Source organism: Patella vulgata, chromosome 4 (genome assembly GCF_932274485.2).
Source record: "Patella vulgata chromosome 4, xgPatVulg1.2, whole genome shotgun sequence".
NCBI classification, from domain to species: domain Eukaryota; kingdom Metazoa; phylum Mollusca; class Gastropoda; family Patellidae; genus Patella; species Patella vulgata.
Window position 1 is genome coordinate 80,398,692 of NC_065882.2, and position 25,200 is coordinate 80,423,891.

General features: G+C 36.7%; 1 protein-coding gene across 1 annotated transcript in view; it reads left to right on the forward strand.

The window, feature by feature from the left end:
* The first annotated feature begins 7,948 nt into the window (after positions 1-7,948).
* LOC126818114 (anoctamin-8) overlaps positions 7,949-25,200 on the forward strand; it is a 54,872-nt gene continuing 37,620 nt past the window's right edge. Inside the window, exon 1 of the mRNA XM_056100142.1 lies at positions 7,949-8,121. Coding sequence (XP_055956117.1) covers positions 8,064-8,121 — 58 coding nt within the window. The 5' untranslated portion in view covers positions 7,949-8,063. The remainder of the gene's footprint in view (positions 8,122-25,200) is intronic.

The window sequence follows — 25,200 nt, forward strand, 5'->3', positions numbered from 1 at the left end:
AGCAAAATTTCTCTCATGAATAGCACACTGTAGGGCGTATGCCGGTCTTCATTAGCCCAGGTTAGGAGCAGAACAGTAGGACGTTAAACCCCCTTTCATTTTATAACACCTGGTAATCTAGATTCATGGTGTGGGCTACGGGGTAAACTTCGTTTATCTGTATTTTCATACCTTTTATATTTATCTGGGGTTTTGGGGTTTTTTTGCAGTTCAAGATGGCGGATAAACTACGTAAACCTCACTGTAGTAAATGTAGAAATCACGGTGTTCTCAGTCCCTTAAAGGGTCATAAACGGAGATGTACCGTCCAGAAGTGTACATGCGCGAAGTGTGAACTGGTTGACATTAGACGAGATATATCTAAACGACAAATTGCCCTCAGAAGACTTCAGACGGAAGATGAACAGTATGGTGCTCCAGAGACGACAATAATAAATTCAGAAGATCATTCAAATGGTAAATAACATTAAATCTGGTTTAACATCCTACTTTACTGCTCTTACTGGGCTAATAAAGTAGAGGATACACCATGCAGTGTGCTATGTGGGGAAATTTGGGCTTGACAGCGGCTCTTAAGTCTAGAGCCTACTCTTTTACTCTTCTTCAATTTCCAATTGTCAGAGCAAAAGAGCAATGGAGTGTAACGTCCACTCGACGTAAAACTAGGTCATTTCGGGACTAACATGGTTCAATTTCATTTCAAAAATTCTCTTGCAGGTAGGGATCTTTAGCAGTGGGATGAAACCGGAGGACCTGGAGAAACCCACGAGGGTGGACAGGCAATCCCTACTTCTTGTCACATAAAACCTTATGATACAACGCGCATGCACTAACCACTTGAACACCCACCCCCCCTGTGCGATCTTTAACAGGGTACTACCCAAGTTTTTTATTCCATTCGAACAACTAGACACATTTCCTTGCCATGCCCTCTTTCCTGATACCTCCTTTTTAGTGTGCCAGAGTCTTAATCACTGATCGACTGTGACTATCACAATGTTTCAGAGGTAGAAACTGGGACTCGGGCTTAATACTAAAGTCAGGGACTTGGGACTCGACTTGGGTTTGAAGTGCGATGACATGGGACTCAACTCTTACTTGAGACCCTGTTCACACCTCTGCAATGTATTAGATGACACCATACATAATATTGTGTTGTTTATAAAGAGAGAGAAATGGAGTTTAACGTCAACTCGACACAAACTAGGTCATTTCGGGACTAACATATGGTTTAATTTAATTTCAATAATTCGCTTGCGCGTAGGGGTCTTTAGCTGTGGCAGGAAATCAGAGGAACTGGAGAAAACGCACAAGGTTGGACATGCGACCCTACTCCTTGTCACGTACAACCGGGGAATCGAAACCATGCCAGTTAACTCAATGACAGACCTTATGAGACGATGCACATGTGCTAAAGCAGTGGACACGTTAACCGAATCATTCAGCCGAATCAATCAGCGCCGAATTTTATTTGGTCGAATGGGTGGACACACTAGCCGTAAGCTTCGCCCGATTCACCAGTCGATTGCATCGGCTTTCATATCACATGATTAAACATGCCGGTGTCTATGTCTTCAAACAATCATGTTGGGTGGTAATTGGGTAATGAATACTACATTCTGTCGAATGCTTCGGTGAAGTGGACACACTAGGCGAATATATCAAACATGTTTGATTCGGGCGAATCATTCGACAGAATGACAATGGACACTAGGCAAATTTCGACGCCGATTGATTCGGCTATTGTGTCCACCACTTAACCATTCGACCTTCCAAAACCCCTGTGTTGTTTATAATTTCAGGTACAAGTAAACCTGTCTACCGACCAGCAGACGTGGCTTGTGTCCGATCAGCTACCAGTGCTCCGCCCGTTAATCACTACAACTACAACTACCAGGGGGCACCTGCTCCATATTATAACTACAGACCATGGTATGAAGCCCAGGTACAGACAGCATATTGTCAACCGAACTTCGCAAACAATAACGCAAATCACCAATACATGAATAACACACCACACCCCAATTTTTTGAATAGAAATGGAATGGTGGAAATTAAACCCCAATTTGTTAACAACAATATAAGTTGTTAATCTAATTTTGAAATTTATTATCTTTATTTGATTGTGTATGTGAAATTAGTTAATACATTGAACCTTAGATAATAAAATTCGTGAATTATTCTACTTTGTTTATCAAATTTATTACTTAAATTTTATTGTCTTTATTATTGTGTCAAAAAGTGATTAATTTAATTTTTATTGATTATCATGATTTTTTTTTGTTATTCGCTTAAGAGCCTTCTTTTTTTTTTTAATGTGTTTTTCTACTGCATTTTTCCAAATTATTAAATTATTAGAATGATAATATATTTTGTTTTATCAAGTGTAGAAATTTATTATTTAAAGTTTGTGAGTTAATTATTTTAATTCAATTTTGTAAAGGTATATTGTCTTTCAGATCTATGAGCATAATGGGGTCATTCCGTAATAATAATAATAATGATACAGTCTATAATTCTCTTACTTAAAGGGGAAGACCAACGATTTACAACAAGGTTTCAATAAAACTTAAAATATATATTCTTATATAATCCTCTCTGTCAAACAAGCAAAAATGTTTTTATAAGCGAGAAATTAATTTTTATTAAAACCGGGAGTGCCGTAGTTGGTTCAACATGCATTACGATGTCACGTAATTTTGTAGGAATATTATTGACATAAATTTGAATACTGTACGTGAATTACACGTGAAAAATAACGAGGTGCACCTATTTTTTATTACATATGAATTTTAATATTTTGTTGATGCATGATTCTTAATTGTGGTTTGAAAACGCCTGCTTAAATAGCGACAAGAGTTATGCGCCTTTATTTTCTGGAAAAAATGTCCAACAAGAAAAACTTTGAAATCCCATAACTGGTCTTCCCCTTTAAGTTTTCACAACTCTTCAGTCTCCACTATAATACCTATTGGGGCCATTGCAGGATTAAACCAGCATATTTTCCACTTAAAGATGCATTATGTAAGATTCAAATCAAGAGCAGACAACTCTTCTAGCTATAATATTTCAAAAATAGATAATGAAGATGAATATATTGAATATTTCATTCTAATTACTTTATTCTGAGCAAAGTTATTTGAAGTTTTGTCAAGAAAACCAGTCTCAATTCTCAGTGCTGCAGTAGTAAACAAATTCTCAGTTTACCATTTTATCTTTAACCGAATAAATAGTGCATATGTTCTAATCCAATTAATATCACAGCCATCCGATGTTCTAGAGAGTTGATTATGGGCTTGTCATGTGAATAATTGTCCATATAATAATTGATATAACATTTGAATAAAGATCTGCTTTTACATAATGCATCTTTAAAATAATGTATACCGACTAGTAACTATATTACAGTAAACTTCACATAAGTCTGATCTAAGTGGACTGACCAATTTATCCGAGTTAAGCAAAGATCCGAGTTAGGCGAAGACTGAAATTCAATCTTAGCTCGATTAGAAATAAACTGCAAGAGACGAATAATAATTGATTTAAAGGCACATTTCAAGCTTTTGTTCGTATGTGCGAGTAGATAACTAAGTTCCTTTTTGGTGTGAGTAGATAAGTTCCGTTTTGTCGCCATCTTTGAAAAATGTCCTAAATCGTCCTGGAAAGTGTTTCGTAAAGCAGACTGAAAGTTTCGAATTTTCCGGGAAAATTCTATTATTGCGTCGCGTCAAATAGGCTAATTTGAGTGAAAATGATAGAGGGAAGTATTTCGGGGCTTTTTGCATGGAATATCTAACCACGTTTTAGACCATCAGGATGAAATGACAGTGAAATTCTGAACATACTGGCAATTCGACTTAGGCGAAGGAAAAAAGCCGGAATTAGATTAAATAGACCAAACATTTTGATCCGAGTTGAGCAAAGATCTGACTTAGGAAATCCGACTTGCACTCAGAAATTTAATAAGAAAAATTTGCAAGATCAAAGGGTCCAAAGCGAAGATCCGACTTATACAAATCTGACTTACGCAAGATTTACTGTAATTATTATGCATCAATAAATGCAATAGATTTAACTCTTACATAATGCATCATTAAAATAATGTACACCAACAAGTCCATAATATATAATGATATAGTTACTTGTTGGTGTACATTATTTTAATGATGCATTATGTAAGAGTTAAATCTATAGCATTTATTGATGCATAATTATAAGTTATATGCATAATATATAGAGGATATTTGTCGTTTTAGAGTGAATAACATATTTTATTTCATCGAGAAGCAAGAAAACTTATATTTTCACGAATGCGTAGCATGAGTGAAAATATAAACGTTTTCTTGCTTAGAGATGAAATAAAATATGTTATTCACGACAAAACGACAAATGTTCTATTTATTTTATGATTTTACAATCATTTTAGGTAAAAACAACATGGACTACTTTGTCCGCTTGAGGCCAGTGGAATAACACTTTTATTTCACTGATAAAACGCGGTATTCCACTACTGATCATAAAATAAATAATGATATAGTTACTTGTTGGTGTACATTATTTTAATGGACTTGTTGGTGTACATTATTTTAATGGACTTGTTGGTGTACATTATTTTAATGATGCATTATGTAAGAGTTAAATCTATTGCATTTATTGATGCATAATTATAAGTTATCCGTTTATTTTTTTATAATAGGCGTTTCAATAAATTAGCCTTTTAAGGTCTTTTATGGTGTCCTGTTTTACAGTTTCTCTTTCAGTCTTTCTCCTGTTGTTTGAAAGCTGGTCTGTTGAAAAAAAAAATTCAAGACACATCTTAAGGGGAGCTTATGTCGACCTTGCAACTGAAAGCAACAGGTGTTTTGGCAACTGAAAGCGACTGAATGCAACTGAAAAAAGTCGACCTGAGTGCCTCTTACAACTCAAAGCAATTAGTTGCAGTCAGTTGTGCATGTTCAACTTTCTGCAACTAGCGGCACGTGTTCAGTGTGATCGCTATCAGTTCCGAGCTGACATAAGCGCTCCTAATTCAGTTGCTCCCAGTTGTCCTCAGTTGCTGATATGATCGACATAAGCACACTTGCAACTGACTACAACTAGTTGCTTTGGGTTGCAAAGTCAATATAAGCCCCGCTTTATTTTAAAGCTTTGGTCTTTTCTTTTTTTTTAGTTTCCAGTAGATTTAGTTTTATATTTTTCAAGTTAAGTGATTTTAAGGTTGTTTTTAATCTTGTGCCCAGATATGAATTTTTAGATAAAGGAGGAGCCACAGTGGCTAAGTTGGTAACACGGTAGCTTGTTTTTTCGTCCCATTCGAACGGTGAGACAGTTATACTTTCTCAGGAGAATATACTATTACCTGTAGATATGAGTAATACTCATCAATGCCTGTGTATACGGAATATACTTATTAATCAATACTAATTCTCATTTTAAGATAGCTTTTATATTTTTGTATGTACATAATTCCTGTTACCTGAGATTTTATTATTGACCAGTTGTTTAATTATTTAGTCTTTTTCGAGTCATTAACGTTTTAATGCATTGTTTTCTAGTCTTTGTCATTGAACGTATTTAAAACATTGTTTTCTAGTCATTACCATTGAAAGTTTCAAACAGATTGTTTTTTAGTCATTACCATTGAACGTTTTAAAACATTGTTTTCTAGTCATTGCCATTAAACCTTTTTTCTAGTCATTACCATTGAAGGTATTAAAAAATTGTTTTGTAGTCTCTACTCATAGCCATTGAACATTTTGAAACATTGTTTTCTGGTCATTGCCATTGAACGTTTTAAAACATTGTTTTCTGGTCATTGAACATTTTAAAACATTGTTTTCTGTCCTTTGCCTTTGAACTTTTTAAAACATTGTTTTCTAGTCATTGTCGTTGAACGTTTTAAGACTTTGTTTTCTATTCATTGCCATTGAACATTTTTTAAACACTAATTTCTAGTCATTGTCATTGAATGTTTTAAAACATTGTTTTCTAGTCATTGCCATTAAACATTTAAACAGATTGTTAAAAGTTTGGACCAGACAATAAAAGATGGGTAATAAGTTAATCCTCTGAACATCTGTATAAAAATCATGGTTTTGATTATCAGTATTTTGGTAATTAAATTGTAAAAAATATATTTTTCTGTAAACTGCAATTATGTTTGATGATTTGACAATAAAATTATATTTTGTGAAGTAGAAGTTTTTCTGTTGTATTAAACAAAACAAAGAACATAGGGGGCCATGGTGGCTCAGAAGAGCTGCTTCTCTAAACAGGTCCCAGGTTCGATCCTGGTTATAGATTATAGTGGTCACTGCTTCATGTACAGGTGCAAGTTCTGTTGCTGAAAAGGGTTTTATTTGGTGTGACAGTAGACGAAAAGGGTTTTATTTAGTGTGACAGTAGAGGAAAGGGTTTTATTGGGTGTGACAGTACAGGAAAAGGGTTTTATTGGGTGTAACAGTACAGGAAAAGGGTTTTATTGGGTGTGACAGTACAGGAAAAGGGTTTTATTGGGTGTGACAGTACAGGAAAAGAGTTTTATTGGGTGTGACAGTACAGGAAAAGAGTTTTATTGGGTGTGATAGTACCTAAGAAAAGGGTTTTATTGGGTGAAACAAGTGGTTGAGAGACATTTTTTTTGTGACAGGTAGTGGAAAGAGGTTTTACTGGGTGAGACAAGTGATTGAAAGGGGGTTTTATTGTGACAAGTGGTCGGAAAGTTTTTTTACTTAAGAGAAATGGTGGAAATTTAGGGCTTTTATTGGGTGGGACAAGTTGTGAAAGGGGTTTTACTGGGTGAGACAAGTGATGAAAGGGGTTTTACTGGGTGAGACAAGGTTTTACTGGGTGAGACAAGTGATGAAAGGGGTTTTACTGGGTGAGACAAGTGATAAAAGGGGTTTTACTGGGTGATGAAAGGAGTTTTACTAGGCGAGACAAGTGGTTGAAAGAGGTTTCATTGGGTGAGACAAATAATGGAATGAGTTATTGGGTTTGACAAATTGAAATTAAGTAGATGAAACCCTGGACCTTATGTAATACATGAACTGGTAACGGCTTAATGTCCTTACCAGCGATAATTGTCATGTGGGTCTTGAGACATGTCACTCACGCCTAAATGATAGTAAATGGAAGTTATTAACCAGTTATGTCACTTAGCAGCGTCTGTGGTTGCCATTTGCCAAACAAAAGATTTTTTGGGGACCAGTTTTGGGCTAATTCATGCAGGAGACACAATGGAACCAATGAAAAATAAAGTGATTTTAGGTAGTTAACGAAACTGCATAATATCGCAAAGTCTGCCAACTCGACCACTGCTATTAATCTGTAGCGTTCTGGGCTCAGACTAGTAATTATTTCCCCTTATTTCATGATGGTAGTGCTAGTATAAATAGACAGTTTTCCCTTAATTTTTTTCTCCCCTCTTCCTGCATTTTTGGGGTGACTTTTTGGTCTAGAATTGGAGAAAAGGTATCAAATTTGCACTTTCATAGCAGTTTTGGGTAAGACTGATGATATTACAGCGGAGGGGTGTAAAGTGTCTTTCTGCAGAGCAATCATTGTGTCGGAAGTGAGATTTTCACCCCAGTCAACATTAAATCCCTGTAGTAAAAAATCTAAACCGTCAACCCCCTACAAAATTATGATGACGAGATTGCCAAATGTGGTCCCCATTGTGCCTATAATGATTGGAACCAGCGGAATGTTGAGCAAAAAGCTACAGCCTGTGATGTTACAGCCATTTAACATTAAGTCAATGAGTAAATAATTGCTAGTCTGAATCCTTCTACTCTCGTGGATTAATTGTAGTTACCTCCCCTGTACAGGAAAAACAGCAACCTCGGGAGATCGAGGTATTTATAGCTCTGTCATTGCCCGAGAGCTGGAAATGTTTATATTTTGAGATCACGTGACATCGATCCATGTGTTAAAATGGCGGCATAAACAACCGCAAAACATAAACGATGTTCAGAAATTTTGTTAATGTGAGCAAATTGGACTGAAATATACCTGTCAATTAATTGCCGGAAAGAAAGAACCTATCAGGCTTTTGTTCGAAAATGAAAAGTGAAGACAATATCCAAAACCAGCCAAGTAGAGGCTTCAGAAGTAGGATTCGTAAGTGCCTTTGTTTTGTTTATATTTTATTTATTGTGGTGATGACATATGGTTTTAGACTGTCAGTTGTCGAGTCTGTGTCACTGGCATCACTGACCTTTCAATTTCACATAGAAGATTTTATGTTCAACTGACTAAACAAATATAGATTGTGTATCGCTTAATAAAAATCCAAAACAAATTTTAGACCTGATGACAAGAGGGGTAGCACAGCAGCACAATTATTGTCAATTGACTGTCCATAGGCATAAATGTCCCACAGGCCAATTTTCTTTTGGGGATGCTGTATCATGTTTACCCCAAAATATGGCACCAGCACCCAAAAAAATGAACCTAGACTTAGGCCTATATATCTTTGGCAGAAAGTGCTGGATCAACAATCAGTGATATTCACTAAGAACTAAAATGCTAAATCATCTTACATTCTCTTACCTAATTAATAATTATCGTATACACACCATTCTACTGAAAATAAAGAAGTAATACCACACCAATCTGAATCAAAATCGGTCTGTGTACAAAATAATAAGCTGGCTGTGACAGAGGAATTTTGGTTGATGGGGCATACATCATCGGATCAGATTAGAAGAGCAAAAAATGAATAACGTACAGTTCATAATAAAATTCCAAAATGGTCAAAACAATAAAATAACTGTAGTACGTAAAATCTAAAAGAAATAACGGCAAGGGGAGCTGAACAGAAAGAATTTTCTGGAACTGCAGTTTGAGTTTGAAAACTAGACACCCTGAATCAAAATCAGAATTGTGTTATTTTCTGAACTCTGACCTCTGGTTTGTAATTGCATTACTCCAATCAATAGTCAGTAAAAGTATCAGATTCTGGACACTTCATTTTTCTGGTTGGAATAAATTCCATATTTTTCCTGTTATATCCAATAAAATTTATTTTTTCATCAAAAGTTTAAGTAATGGTTGAATTGGGTGTCTTTGGATAGATTTTGGACTGGATTTGGGTAAATCGTGCTACTGTGACATATTAGTTAATTAGTTATGTTGTTTCCCTTAAATTGCCCGAGAAAGTTCACCCAGATTTTCCGGCGTTTTTCCCCCTTGTCAGTGATGCAGGACGGAGGGCCTGACAAGGAAAGCTGTCTAGTCCTTCGGATGAGACGAAAAACTGAGATCCTGTGTACACTTTGGTGTGCACGTAAAAGATCCCTTGACAATTGGAATTCGATATAAGAGTAGGGCGTAGTGCCGCTGTCCGGGCAAAAGTTCCCTCATAGCACACTGTATGGCGTATGCCCGTCTTCATTAGCCCAGTTCGGAGCAAAACAGTAGGACCTTAAACCCCATTTCATTTCATTAAGTTATAGGGATTTATCTCCACTGACATTATTAAAACTGCTGATACATGTAAGTTCCAACAAGTTTTCATTTCTTGTAACTCTCTACATAAACTCTCGGACGATTAACTTTTGCAGGTTATATTTTCCAAATAACTGGGTTAAATACTTGTACGTACCAAGACAGTTGTTCTTTGTTTTTACTGGTATGGTATGGTAGTCATCTTTCAGTATATTTGGAAACGTCCTTCTTCGTACAACATGTTGACAGCAAATGTATATTGGCTTACAATATTCACAAATATTACCATACAAAATAAATTCATCTGTTAAATCTATACACATACTATCTACGCTCACTAATTGTGCCATGGTATAATTTGAGATTTTATTAACAATAACTTCAAATGTTTGGTTAAAATTTGACATAAGTGTGACAGTACTATTTACATATATTACCTCATAGTTACACCATAGATTTATTGGCCCACGTATCGGTGAGACCTTTGGGTAGTTACATCACGTTGATTACAAGTAATGGCACAATGATGATCAAGTCAGTTTATACGACTGTTCAAGTTCAAGATAAAGTTATCATTCGATTGACTTTAGATTGATATGCAGGGTTTAAAGTCTTAAGATTGATTTTCAATGAATTTTGATAACTTGAACAGCTAAATCCACGATACTAAATGTTTTGTATACTAAACATTAGCATAGGTCAGAACTTTATAAAACCAAACAAATTCTAATGATTTTCTGATAATTACTTAATGAGTTGTTAATCTTAATCAGATTTTAGTGTATTAAAAATGTTTCATTACCGAAAAAAGTAAAAATATGCGACAGCTCTTGTTGACTGCCCGGACGATTTAGCTGCTGTGGGTGTATGTTTCGTTGCCTGGCAACCTATCTTTAATTTGTACTGTGAGTACTAATCAACACTAATCACAGATAGATTAATATTGATAGTTGACTGGGCGTGTCTAATGGATTAGACATGAAGGGGGGTTGGGTGGCCGAATGGTTAGCATGTGCGTGCTGTATCATAAGGCCTGTCATTGAGTCAACTGGTGTGGTTTCGATTCCCCGGTTGTACATGTACGTGATAAGGATTAGGGTCGTCTGTCCAACCTCGTGGGTTTTCTCCAGTTCCTCCGGTTTACTCCCACTGCTAAAGACCCCTACACATAAGCAAATTATTTAAATAAAATTAAACCATATGTTAGTCCCGAAATGACCTAGTTTGTGTCGAGTGAAGTTAAACCCCATTTCTCTCTCTCATTAGACATGAAAAATAAAAAAATGAAATGAAATGGAGTTTAACGTCCTACTGTTTTGCTCCGAACTGGGCTAATGAAGACGGGCATACGCCATACAGTGTGCTATGAGGGAAATATTGCCCGGACAGCGGCACTACGGCCTACTCTTATATCGAATTCCAACTGTCAAGGGATCTTTTACGTGCACGCCAATGAGTACACGGGACCTCGGTTTTTCGTCCCATCCGAACGACTAGACAGCTGTCCTTGTCAGCCCCTCCGTCCTGCATCACTGACAAGGGAGAACCACGCCGGAAAATCGGGATGAACTTTCTCGGCCAATGCAGGGATCGAACGACATGAAAAATAAACAAAGCTTTGAAAACTTTACTGTTTTAAACATAAAGAGAGAGAGAGAAATGGGGTTTAACGTCCACTCGACACAAACTAGGTCATTTCGGGACTAACATATGGTTTAATTTTATTTACATAATTCGCTTGTGCGTAGGGGTCTTTAGCAGTGGGAGGAAACCGGAGGACCCGGAGAAAACCCCCGAGGTTGGACAGGCGACCCTACTCCTTGTCGCGTACAACGAAGGAATCGAAACCCCGCCAGTTGACTCAATGACAGACTTTATGATACAGTGCCGTGTGAACTTAAACATACACTATGCAAGAGCCAAATCCTCCTATTGCAGGTCTTATGTTAGGCCTGAAATGTTATATAAACTATTAATTGGACATTTATTAACAAAACAAGACCATAATCGACGCTCGATGGCATCGGATACTCGAGATTTTAACTAGATTAAAACAGTTCTCCATTTAAATATTTAACTTAAAAATTGGAAAGCGAGGCTAAGTCCCGATTATACCAGTGCCCTGGTTACCACTGTGCACACATCTTGTCAAAACTACAAACAATGATAACTTGGCTGAGAATGAAGTAATTTGAATGAAATTTTTAATATTTTCTTTTTTTATCATCTATTTTTGAATTATTATAGCAAGAATGATCAACTCTTTATTAAACTTTTAACTAATGTATCTTTAAATGTCCTCTCAGCGACAATAATCGGTCTATCTTCTCATGATGTCATATTACCTGTATATTATTGTCTTATATTTTTTTTTCTTTTATCCCCGACCATATCACTGAGATCTGACCCCAGGTTCTCAAAGCATTCTCAGACTTAAGTTGAGAATTTACACATCTTTCAATCACTGTTTATAAGAAATATCTTTGATCCAGAAACACAAAACATTGCACATAGTTTCTTATTAGGGTATTTGATACATTAAAACAACAACAGTTTTATAATGGGCTATATTTTGGTTACAATAAGGTGAGCAATTTTGAGTAAATTCTTGACTTCAACATACATTATGCAATCGCTAAATCTGCCTATTGCAGGTCTTTCTTTAGGCCTGAAATGTTTTCTAAATTATTAATTAGACATTAATTAACTGATCCAGGCCTTAATCAACTCTCGATGGCATCAGATTTCTCCGATATTAAATAGATTGGAATGGTTCAGCGATACTTTGATTTAATCAAATATGGAGGACCGAGACTTAGCTTCGATCAACCAGTACGGTGGTTGAAATTATTGCACACGTCTGTCAAACAATCAAAGGCTAATATCTTCGCTTGCAATAGAGTAATTTGAATGAAATTTTCAAATTATTCATTTTACATCATCTACTTTCGAACTATTAGAGCAAGAATAGCTAGTTCTTTATCTAAATCTTACATAATGTATCTTTAAGTCCGAGAATGCTTTGTGAACTCGGGGCCTGATTTTGCGAGCACTATATAGGGATTCCTCCACCCTTTTACTATGAAGAGATAAAACATCAGTCGTGGATTTTTCTGTCAACAGAGAAACGTTGAGCTATTTGATAATGCATTTTAATGTAAACTTCAAATGGATATTACCTATGTAAAATGTACTAAAAGTGGGAATAATTGATATATCTTCCCATCATGTTAGAGAGACATTAAACTTTTTAATGGTATTATGAAATTCAACAATGTAAACTTCAAATGTATTTCACCATAAATTTAAATGGACTCCCAAGGGAGAATAATTGATCTATCTTCCCTGAATGTCAGACAGACTTAAAGCTATTTTAATATCGTGCAGCGAATGTCTGCGTATTGTAAAGATGAAAACCAGGTAATTTTGTCTGATTGATGATATCATGTGATCTGCTCGATCCGGAATAATAAGCAGACGCAATCCACAGGCGACCATTACATCAATCACTACGGCTAAATACAACCATTTCATATCTTTTAAACGCATCCTCTACTCAATCAAATCATGATGGGAAAAAAAATAAAGAGTAATTTCCGTGAAGCTGTTCGTGGAATATAGTGTTTTATATCTGATTATGAGATGTCTGGTGTGGATAGCTCATGTTACATGTGATAGATACTGGATAAAAAAACCGTCAGAATTTCTCTACGATACAATTGATTACATGGCTACTTATGTTGCCATTGATTTTCATTTATTGTTCATGTAGATTCTGTATTACATTATGATAGATTGCAGAGAGTGTGCTAGTTGTAGGACTCAGCTCCTCCTTATGCCCTAACAGAGTGTGCTAGCTACATGACTCAAGTGCCCTAACAGAGTGTGCTAGAAACATGACTCAACTCCCTCTTTATGCCCTAACAGAATTTGCCACAAATTATGCCTTAACAGGGTGTGCTAGCTACAGGACGCAAGTGCCTCCTTATGCCTTAACAGAGTGTGCTAGCTACATGACTCAAGTGCCCCAACAAAGTGTGCTAGATACGGAACCCTAATTACCCTGAAATGAAGGGAAATTTGATGTCTTGCTATTCTGCTGCATTAACCTGGAATCTTTAACGTGTTGCCAATCATATTGACAGGACCTTTGTTTTACGTATCACCTGACTGAATGACTACATGTACATACCTTGTCAGCTTTTCAGATCCTCTTTTCAGCATCACTGGCAAGGTAAAACAAGGCTGAAACAGCCAAAGTTACTTTTAAGGCCAACACTGGGGTCAAACTAGTAATCACCTGCAGGTTATAGTGTAAGCCAGCATCTTATTTACTGTACTCACTAGATGCTGAGCCATTGCGGATGTAAAAGAAACTGAAATGAAATGTAATGTTGTTTAATGTCCTACTGCACTGCTCAGACTGGGCTAATGAAATGAAATGGGGTTTAACGTCGTACTGTTTTGCTCCTAAACTGGGCTAATGAAGACGGGCATACGCCATACAGTGTGCTGTAAGGGAAATTTTGCCCGTGCAGCGGCGCTACGGCCTACTCTTATATCGAATTCCAACTGCCAAGGGATCTTTTACGTGCACGCCAATTTGTGCATGGGACCTCAGTTTTTCGTCCCATCCAAATGACTAGACAGCTGTCCTTGTCAGGCCCTCTGTCCTGCATCACTGACAAGGGGAAACCACGCCGGAAATTTTAGATGAACTTTCTTGGCCAATGCAGGGATCGAACACCCGACCTCCAGGCTAGCGAGCCACCGTCTTACCCACTTAGCCACATGATCCCCAGGCGGGACTAATGAGAGAGAGAGAGAGAGAAATGGGGTTTAACGTCCACTCAACACAAACTAGGTCATTTCGGGACTAACATATGGTTTAATTTTATTTCAATAATTCGCTTGCGCGTAGGGGTCTTTAGCAGTGGGAGGAAACTGGAGGACCCGGAGAAAACCAACGAGGTTGGACAGGCGACACTACTCCTTATCATGTACAACCGGGGATTCGAAACCACGCCAGTCGACCCAATGACAGACTTTATGATACAGCGCGCGCACGCTAACCATTCAGCCATCCCCCCGGGACTAATGAAGACAGAGAGAAAGAAGAGAGAGAGTTTTAACGTTCGCTTGACACAAACCAGGTCATTTCGGGACTAACATATGGTTCAGTTTTATTTCAATAATTCCCTTGCGAGGAGGGTTCTTTAGCAGTGGGAGGAAACTGGAGGACCCGGAGAAAACCAATGAGGTTGGACAGGCGACACTACTCCTTATCACGTACAACCGGGGAATGGAAACCACGCCAGTTGACTCAACGACAGACCTTTAGATACAACGCACGCGCGCTTACCATTCGGCCATCCAACCCTCCTATGCTATGAGGGAAATATTGCTCGGATAGTTGCGCTACGACCTACAAGTATAATCAAATTCCAACTGCCAAGGAGTCATTTACGTGCACGCCAATGTGTACACAAGACTAAAAGAAAATGATAAGATCAGATGAAATCCGTATAATAATACTACTACAATATATTTGGCTGTATCTCAACTTAAAACTGTTAGGTACATAAACTCTAAGATTTCATAGATAAAAGAAATTAGTATGATGAGGTTTATCAATGTTGCTGGCATGTTTGAACATTTTTATCTCTAGTTGGCATCATCTACTCTTTAAAAAAAAACTTGTGAAAATTATTCAGAGACATTTATCTTAACTTGATTAATTTTACCTTGATATATACAAAATGAAATGAAATGAGGTTTAAAGTCCTACTCTTCTGCTCTGACTAGGCTAATGAAGACATACAGTCTGCTATGAGGGAAATTTTGCCCGGACAGCGGCACTACGGCCTACTCTTACATGTATATCGAATTCCAACTGTCAAGGGATCTATTACGTGCACACCAATGTGTACATGGGACCTTGGTTTTTCGTCTCATCCGAATGACTAGACAGCTGTCCTTGTCAGCCCCTCCATCCTGCACTACTGACAAGGGGGAAGCACGTCGGAAAATCTGGATGAACTTTCTCGGCCAATGTAGGGATCGAACACTGACCTTGAGGCTAGCGAGCCAGCATCTTACCCACTTAGCCACCGTGACCCCTTGATATAGAGGTCCTGTGTATACATTAGAATGCACGTAAAAGATCCCTTGGCAGTTGGAATTCGATATAAGAGTAGGCGATAGTGCCGCTGGCCCGGCAAAATTTCCCTCATAGCACACTGTATTGCATATGCCCGTCTTCATTAGCCCAGCATAGGAGCAGAACAGTAGGACTTTAAACCCCATTTCATTTCATTTCATTTAGCCTTGATATATACATTACAAGTTGTAATAACACTAATCAGTATTTCACATTTCAGGTGAGTGATCGCTCTTGCTCTTCTTGGTTCGTGCAAACTTCAAATAAATATTTATCTTTTAAGTATTATATGGCTTCATATATGCTCAAAGTAAGAAATACATGAACAGCTCTTCTAAATAATGGATTGCTCCTCTATTTTGAGTTCAGAAGAGCCTGTTGTAAATTTAGAAGAGCTTTTTATGCCTCCTCTATGATTCTCAAACATTAAGCACTGAATATTACTGGTTAGATCTGTATATTGCATGTGTTGCTTGCAATCATACCAGGTGATACATAGTATTTTATACAGCTATATACCACGACACTGAAACCGTACATAGTATCCTGTACAGCTATATACTACAACACTGAGCTTTGTTCAGGGAAATGGCTGATCAAAAACTATAACAACAACATTATTAACTAATTCAGACAAGGTTCTACAAGTTTCCTCCTACTGTTGAGGAAATAAAATTGAACCATGTGTTAATCCTGAAACGACCTAGTTTATGTCGAGTGGACATTAAACCTCATCTAACTCTCTCTCAACATTAAATGGCATAAGTATCCTTTAAATTGGATGGTCTAGAGAGTTGTATATAGCCTGTCATGTTAATAAATGTCTAAATGATAATTTTTATAATATTTGAAGCCAGAACAAAGAACTGCAATAAAGAGAGAGAGAGAGAGAGAGAAATGGGGTTTAACGTCCACTCGACACAAACTAGGTCATTTCGGGACTAACATTTGGTTTAATTTTATTTACATAATTCGCTTGTGCGTAGGGGTCTTTAGCAGTGGGAGGAAACCGGAGGACCCGGAGAAAACCCACGAGGTTGGACAGGCGAGCCTACTCCTTGCCACGTACAACCGGGGATTCGAAACCACGCCAGTCGACTCAATGACGGACTTTATGATACAGCGCGCGCACGCTAACCATTCAGCCATCCAACCCCCCGAACTGCAATAAGAAGATTTACCTTTTACATATATGTAATGCATTTTTTTTTATTTATTCTGTTTCTGGGGGATAATGTGGCTAAGTGAGTAAGACGCTGGCTTGCTAGCCAGGATGTCGGGTGTTCAATCCCTGCATTGGCCGAGAAAGTTCATCCAGATTTTTCAGCGGCGTTTCCCCTTGTCAGTGATGCAGGACGGAGGGCCTGACAAGGAAGGTTGTCTAGTCGTTCGGATGGTACGAAAAACCGAGATCCTGTGAACACATTGGCGTGCACGTAAAAGATCCCTTGACAGTTGGAATTCGATATAAGAGTAGTCCGTAGCCCGGTTTAGGAGCAGAACAGTAGGACATTAAACCCCATTTCATTTCATTTCATTTCATTTATTCAGTTTCCAAATAAACATTCAACTTTAAGATAATTTATTGGTTCAGAATTATTCCATGGTAATTTGTAGAGACGTTTGCCTCCATTCTTCAGCAGAATGATTCTCTAACTAATGGTCTCTAGGGTGAATTTACGATCTGTGCCATGTCATGATAGAGGAGAAAATAGAAAATTGGAATAATGATTTTATAGATGATGAAATACCAACTTCACTGCCAACTGATTGTCAGTGTTTGAATTCAATGACCGAGGGAGGACAATTGCCGAGCATCAGTCAGTCTCTCCCGGTGTCGACTTCGACTTGGCTGGAAGTAAACATGAAACCGTTTATACGGGTCACAATTCTATGGAATACAATTACTGAGCGACGTTTCTACTAGAGTTCTCTAGTTATTATCAATCATTGAAGAAACCGTTTGTTAGTTTTTATATGTGTGTTATCTACAGATTAAAGGATTGATTACTAGTTTTACTGCCAATATTTCTACCAGGAATTCAAATTAGAATGTGTTACCATGTCTATTGGATTAAAATTTTAAAAAAACACCCTCACGGTGGAATGAAGTTCAAATAACTGATTTGTTTTTATCTATAGATTTCAAAGCCTGAAATTTAATATTTGTGGTTGTAATGTATTCTATTGGATAAGGAACATTGTCTTTCAGTGCAATATTAATGGTTGTTACTTGTTCTGTTGGATTAGGAATACTGTCTTTTAATACAATATTTATGGTTATAATATGTTCTGGTGGATAAGGAACGTTGTCTTCGATCTGTTGGATTAGGAACCCTGTCTATGAATACAATATTTGTGGTTGTATGTTCTGTTGGATTAGGAACGTTGTCTTTCAGTACAATATTTCTATAGGTTCACTAATGGGTTGATTGGTCATTATATATTGTGTCATTGCATTAACAAATTATTATTGTATATTATAAGGGTAATGTATTACTTTAAGTACTTTAAGCATACATTATATTATACATTTATCAAAGGTCAGCTGTTCTCATTAATTAAATGTTTTGATATATATCTTTCTTTCTGACTATATCATATTGTGTTTGAAAACTAAAAGAGAATCATTTGTGGAAACGCAGCTCCGATTAAAAATACAGAAATTGTTTTACATAGAACTTGTGTTTAATTTCATATGTTCAATTACTAAATGCTGTTGAAACAGTATAATATTTGTGGTTGTTATTCGCTCTGGTGGATTACTAACGCTGTCTTTTATTACAATATTTGTGGTTGTAATATGTTCTGCTGGATTAGTAAGGCTGTCTTTTAATATTTGTGGTTGTAATTCGCTCTGATGGATTAGAAACACTGTCTTTTATTACAATTTGTGGTTGTTTATTGTTCTGTGGGATTGGGATCACTGTCTTTATGGTTGATTGTTCTATCGGATTAGGAACCTGTCTTTCAATACAATGTTTATGGATGTTGTTCATTCTGTTGGATTGGAAAACTTTCTTTCAGTATGTGTATTAAAGGGCATATCCCGATTTGAACAGAGTCTCGAAAATAAAAGTCTGAGTACGTATGAAATTTAAGCACCCAAATATAGAGATATGGTGTATTTACCTTGTCTCAAAATTTCAGCTCAAAATATTGAATCGTTTGGACGTGAAAGTCAAAAATGCTTATCAGGACACGTAACCCTTTTAAGATTTCGGGCCAATTTTTTCGTAGGGCGACCTGATAATCGTTCCCGTTTCTTTAGAGGTCTATACAGTAAATGACCCGTGTGCTGTACTTCATAACGAAGGGTAAATTTCACCTACACATTATTTTTATAAAATAAAAGTCTGGTTTTATCCAGACACGTATAATACAGTTTGGACACTGGTCTCCATTTCCGGATGAAGACTGGCGGGTTAAAGTTGTTTGAAAACGTTTGACAAATATTGAGTTAGTTGCTCGGCTCTTAGGTAGAGGATTTTAAGGGATTTTAACACAAATTTAAGCAGTTTTATTCTCCAAAATATTATCGGGATTGGCCCTTTAAATTGTTTAAGCAGAATTTAGTTACTGAATAGAACATTGGTCTATTTCTGGCAACGTTAAGTGAGGTTCTTGATAAAGTCTTTGAAACGTGGCCAGAAATAAACTGTAATTCATATAATTGTGGTTTGTGTTACAATATGTATTAATTTGATTCTGTGTGTTTTATAGAGAGAAATGGGATTTAACATCCACTCGACACAAACTATGTCATTTTGGGACTAACATATGGTTTAATTTTATTTCAATAATTCGCTTGTGCGTAGGGGTCTTTAGCAGTGGGAGGAAACTGGAGGACCCGGAGAAAACCCATGATGTTGGACAGGCAACCCTACTCCTTGTCACAAATAACTCAATGACAGGCCTTATGATACAGCGAGCACATGCTAACCATTTGGCCATCCAATCCCCCTGTGTGTTTTATAAGATATATTAGAAGTGTTAACAGGTGTTCTTGTAAAAATGTAGTGAGATGACGATGAGGGTATACCCAAATTTAAAGGAGGCAAGTCGCTAACTAAATATCATCCCCAGTCTTCGACATTGCAAACACCACTTATTGGTCAATTAAAATCAACATTGATGTTGTTATCTTACGTCAAAAGATGGGTTTCTGATATCAAATATTTAAAACAAAATGAAAATTTTAAAATTTGCACACAGAATTTTTTCAAGCCCCAATTGTAATGAAGTAACTTAATGAAGGAGGCTAAACATAATCCATAGGAAAATACTACCGGTGTAGACTGGAATAAACAGAAACGACTGAATGTAAATCAGTTTATATCCATTCATATTACATTATTATATGTGTTGTGACCAAATGGTGTCCATTTCTACATGTAGTTGCCAAAGAATAGAGATTTAGCCCCTTTAAGGCTTGCAGATAAGGGAACCTCACTTTGGCATCAGAAATTGAATAATTGTGATGTATTTTGATCTGTATATTCTCTACCTACCTTTGAGAGAGAGAGAAAGAGAGACTTTGAGAGAGAGAGAGATTTCAATAACTAATGAGCGTTGATGTTTCTAGTAGGATATCCACAGTTCCATGCATCGCACGCCAAGAACTCTTTGCAACGAACTGTTTCATTGACTAATCCCTCACATCACCCAGAACATGGCTTATATACATGTAACAACTCTTCCAGATCCTAGTGTAGTAAAGACAAGTAAAATGAAATTTTGAACTATAAAAAAAAAGAAACGAAATAGGATCTGTGTTTTAATCAGATTATTAATGTCGCGGAAACAATTTCATAAGAGTAATTTTAAAACTGTGAAATCAAGTTGTGAGAGATTGGATTTGTATCTTCTGTGGTCCCCCTGATCTTAAGTGAAGAACAAAGTGATCTTGTGTCTCTTTGTTTCATAGGGGATCACGATGGCTAAGTGGGTAAGATGCTGGCTCGCTAGCCTGGAGGTCGGGTGTTCGATCCCTACATTGATCAAGAAAGTTCATCCAGATTTTCCGGCGTGGTTCCCCCTTGTCGGTGATGCAAAATGGAGGACCTTTCAAGAACAGCTGTCTAGTCATTCGGATGGTCCGAAAAATCATTTGCATGCACGTAAAAGATCCCTTGACAGTTGGAATTCTATATAAGAGTAGGTCGTAGTGCCACTGTGCAGGAAAAATTTCCCTCATAGCACACTGTATGGCTTATGCCCGTCTTCATTAGCCCAGTTTGGTGCAGAACAGTAGGACGTTAAACTCCTATTTCATTTCTTTGCTTCATAACACAGGTATGAATAGATAAAAAGCAACCTGCTGTGATTTGATCTGTATTTATAGAAGATATCTAATTGTACCTGTAAGAGCTGCTGACTTTACTTCACCTGACTAACAGTCACACACTAACGAACCTGATATTTAATAATAATAATAATAATAATATTTGTATGGCGCAACTATTCAATCCACTAGGGAACAGACTAACTTTATGTCGAACGTGTTTTAAAAATATGAATAAAAGCACTGCAGTACTGACTGACACAACATGGATTGTGTCTGTCAAAGTCTGAAATTGTACTGGACAAAGAGGGTAGACAATATTTGAGTTAAAGAGGTAAACTATAGTTTGAATTAGTGCTTATTTTACTTTAAAAACATATTGAAGGTGAAGATTAAATGCATCCAATTGACTGGGAGGAAACACATTTAGTAGACAAATTCAGAGATGAATTTGAGAGGTAGGCTAAACTGTGGTCGGAATTTGACTAGAGTAGAATTTTTAGTTCAAAAGTTTGGAGTTGAGGTTGAATGGTTGGCTTAACTGCTATTAAAATCATTTTCACTAAATTGACTGGGTAGAAAAGTTTTAATTCCGAAACTCTTGAGTTGAGTTTGAGAGGTCGGTGTATAACTATTGTTAGAAATAATAAGTAAAGATGTGTATGGTTTAAATAAATATCTAGACTTTAATTCAAATCATGTCTACTCAGCTGACTGATAATCTCTTGTTATTGTAAATTAGTTTGTAGTTTGAGAGGAGACATTCCTGTGGTGTGATGTGATTTGATAAGGATATCCTATAAAAAATGAAATGAGACATATATTATTGTGGCAGCAGTCAGTTGGATGATATTGTGTTTGTGACTGCTAACAACATTAGTATGGTATATAGGTTTATAGTGTGATATATCCATGTATCTACAGCTTAGTGGACGCTTACGACTGATCCCCGGATCAATTCACTAGATTTGATATTTTATATTTGTTTCTTGCAATCTCCGTGTAGTTGGACTAATTTGTTTTGTTCTGTGGGTAGTGTAGTCCCCCTGCACTTTCTAGTATAGGTCTATGCTGTGTATTATCTGGTATTATCGGTTTTATGTATAGTGCAGTACTCATGCACTTTCTGGTATAGGTCTATGCTGTGTATTATTGGTTTTGTGTTTGTGTATAGTGCAGTCCTTCTGCACTTTCTAGTAGAGGTCTATAGTGTGTATTCTGTTTTGTGTGTAGTGCAGTCCTCCTGCACTTTCTGGTATAGGTCTATGCTGTGTATTATCAGTTTTGTTTTGTGTATAGTGCAGTCCTTCTGCACTTTCTAGTAGAGGTCTATAGTGTGTATTATCTGGTATTATCGGGTTTGTTCTGTTTGTAGTAATATATCATGATAGAGTTGCTGTTCAGATGTTAAAGGAAAAGATTTAGTTACATTGAAAGCAGGATATTTTAAACATCGTCAATTTCAATTGTGTCGATAATATATCTTTAAAGTGTCTGATCGTCATTTGAGGAATTTTGTAATCCCTTGAAAATAACAATATTGCGAAGGTTGAATCTCTAATGCCCCCGCCAGACCGGGTTGGTGTGTTTACTGCCCTACTGCGATCGTACGGCGACTAGAAAATGCACAAGGTCGCCGGCAAATGTGAACACAACGCAAGAAACTGTCCCAAAAATTACAAACTTGAAAAAAGTCGCGTTCTCACAGCTGTTCTGATCAGATTGCAGAACCTTCGTGTTTGATTTGAACATGCTCAAAACAAACGGTGTGACTCGTCGATCATTGGTGACCGTGGAGACCACATCACGATATTTGGTGTTTCCACCACGCTTTTACCAAGCTTATGGCAATCTTGACGCGCTCTCTGAGACCATTTTCCGTCGCCATAGCAGCACAATAAGGACGCCACACAGGTCTGATGGGGGTATAGAAGGATTATCAGTTCCACATGATCCACATTCTCAACAGACAATGTACATAAACAAGCCAGAACCACCTGTCAGGTGAAATCTTTTGATAGGCCTCTTTTTCTGTCAAATTGAATCCAAGCCTTAAATTAAAGATACATTATGTAAGATTTAGATAAAGAGCTAGCTATTCATGCTATTATAGTTCCAAAATAGATAATGTAAAATGAAGAATTTCATTCAATTTACTATATTGCGGGTGAAGATATTAGCCTTTGATATTGTGTGCAATAATTTCAACCACTGTACTGGTTGTTCCAAGCTAAGTCTTGCTCCTCCATTTTTAGCTTAAATCAAAATATGGCTGAACTGTTCTAATCTATTTAATATCGGCGCTATCGAGAGTTGATTCTGGCATGGATAAGTTAATTAATGTCTAATTAATAATTTAGTAAACACTTCAGGCCTAAAGAAAGACCTGCAATAGGCAGATTTAGATCTTGCATAATGTATGTTTAAATGTTAGATAATCTATTAAAGATAACTTACTGCGTACAAACTGGAGTATTTGATGATATGGTTGAACTAAAAACACATTCAATCAAACTAATTAATATATCAAAATTTTGCTTCAAATCCTTCTCAGAACATTATACATGTAATCTATAAAAAAGTCATGTTTGTGTCACCTGACTTGACTGTTGTGGTACCTAGCAACGTGTGCAAAGCCGGAGGAACATTCATTGCGTATAAAAGACAATGTTGTCTTTAATCGCTGTCCATCTATCATAAATACCAAAGATATTTCAGTAGGACGTTAAACCCCATTTCATTTCATTTCCAAAGCCTAATTAAATTTCTTGGATTATCCACTGCCCACGTCTTTTTCTGTTGGTTTTATCTCAGAAACTGTTGTATGTTTAAGTCTCTCACTTTTTCCTAGTCTGCCCACTATCAAGTTTATCAACATATACATCAAGATCAGGCAATCTTCGCGTGCAACCTTTGACGTCACTTGACTTCTCTTAATCGTCAGGCTGCCAAATAGTGACTCTCATTTTCGTCCTGTATGCGCTCCATGGGTTTTTTTTTTTCAAGGAATCCAGTATTTTTCTAGAAAGATTGGGTGACTCCACTTTCCATATTCTAAAATTGCCACACATGTACTTTTTATTGGAAATAGAGCCAATAAATAATTTTGTGGGAAAGTATCTTTAAGAGTACATTTAGCATGGATTCAAGTAACAATGTGTCATATGCATTTTTCGCTAAAATATCAAATTTCTCACGACTTAATCCATGCTATACTTACATGTAGATTGATTATTTAACATTTAAACATACATTATGCAAGATCTAAATCTGCCTATTGCAGGTCTTTCTTTAGGCCTAAAATGTTATCTAAATTATTAGTTAGACATTAATTAACTTGTTTCAATGGCATTTAGTAATTGAACTAGAGTATACAGGTCACAATTCTATGGAATACAATTACTGCTTTTTACTGAGCGACGTTTCGACTAGGCTTCTCTAGTCATTATCATAGCTTGATAATGACTAGAGAAGCCTAGTCGAAACGTCGCTCAGTAAAAAGCAGTAATTGTATTCCATAGAATTGTGACCTGTATATTAATTAACTTATCCAGACCATATTCAACTCTCGATGGCATCGCTAACCTACGATATTTACTGGATTATTTATGATCCCATTTGCTGCTCGACGTCCATTCATAATTTAATCATAAAATGGATAATCGAGACTTATGTTTTTTATCGTTCAGACTTTAATAATGATGATCGAGGCTAGGCCGAAATTTCAATCGCTTAATTCTCGGTTCATAGTGGATCAAATTGACTGAAATTTTCAGCAAATTGCCTTTACATTATCTAGTTTTTAACTGTTATAGTGAGAACTGCCAACTCTTTATCTTATCTCCCATAATGTATCTTTAACATTTAATTAAGAAAACAAAATCAAAATACCAGTGTTAGATAATGTTCCGACTTGGATTCAATCGGATTTAAAATAGACCTATCATTGAATTACCATGGACAACAAAATGGCATCAGGCTTATTGCATCGTGAACAGCATACATCAATAAAATTTCAATTCCACATAACTTTGTAAAGACTGAACAGCATTGAACCATTTTTGGACAGATATTTCTATAAGAGATTCATCTTTCACAATATTGTAGTTTGCAAGGGATTCCGATTGCGCTAACATTACACAATGAGAATTTCATACTAAACTTACGCTGTCCGTCTGTCTACAATTAGCTCCGCTTGAGAACAGACACTAAGCTAGTTGACCGACATTTTAATTCCTGAATCGACGCTTTTAGTCGAAAACACTAGTAGATTTCGAGAATTTGAGAAGTATATACTCTGCTTTCA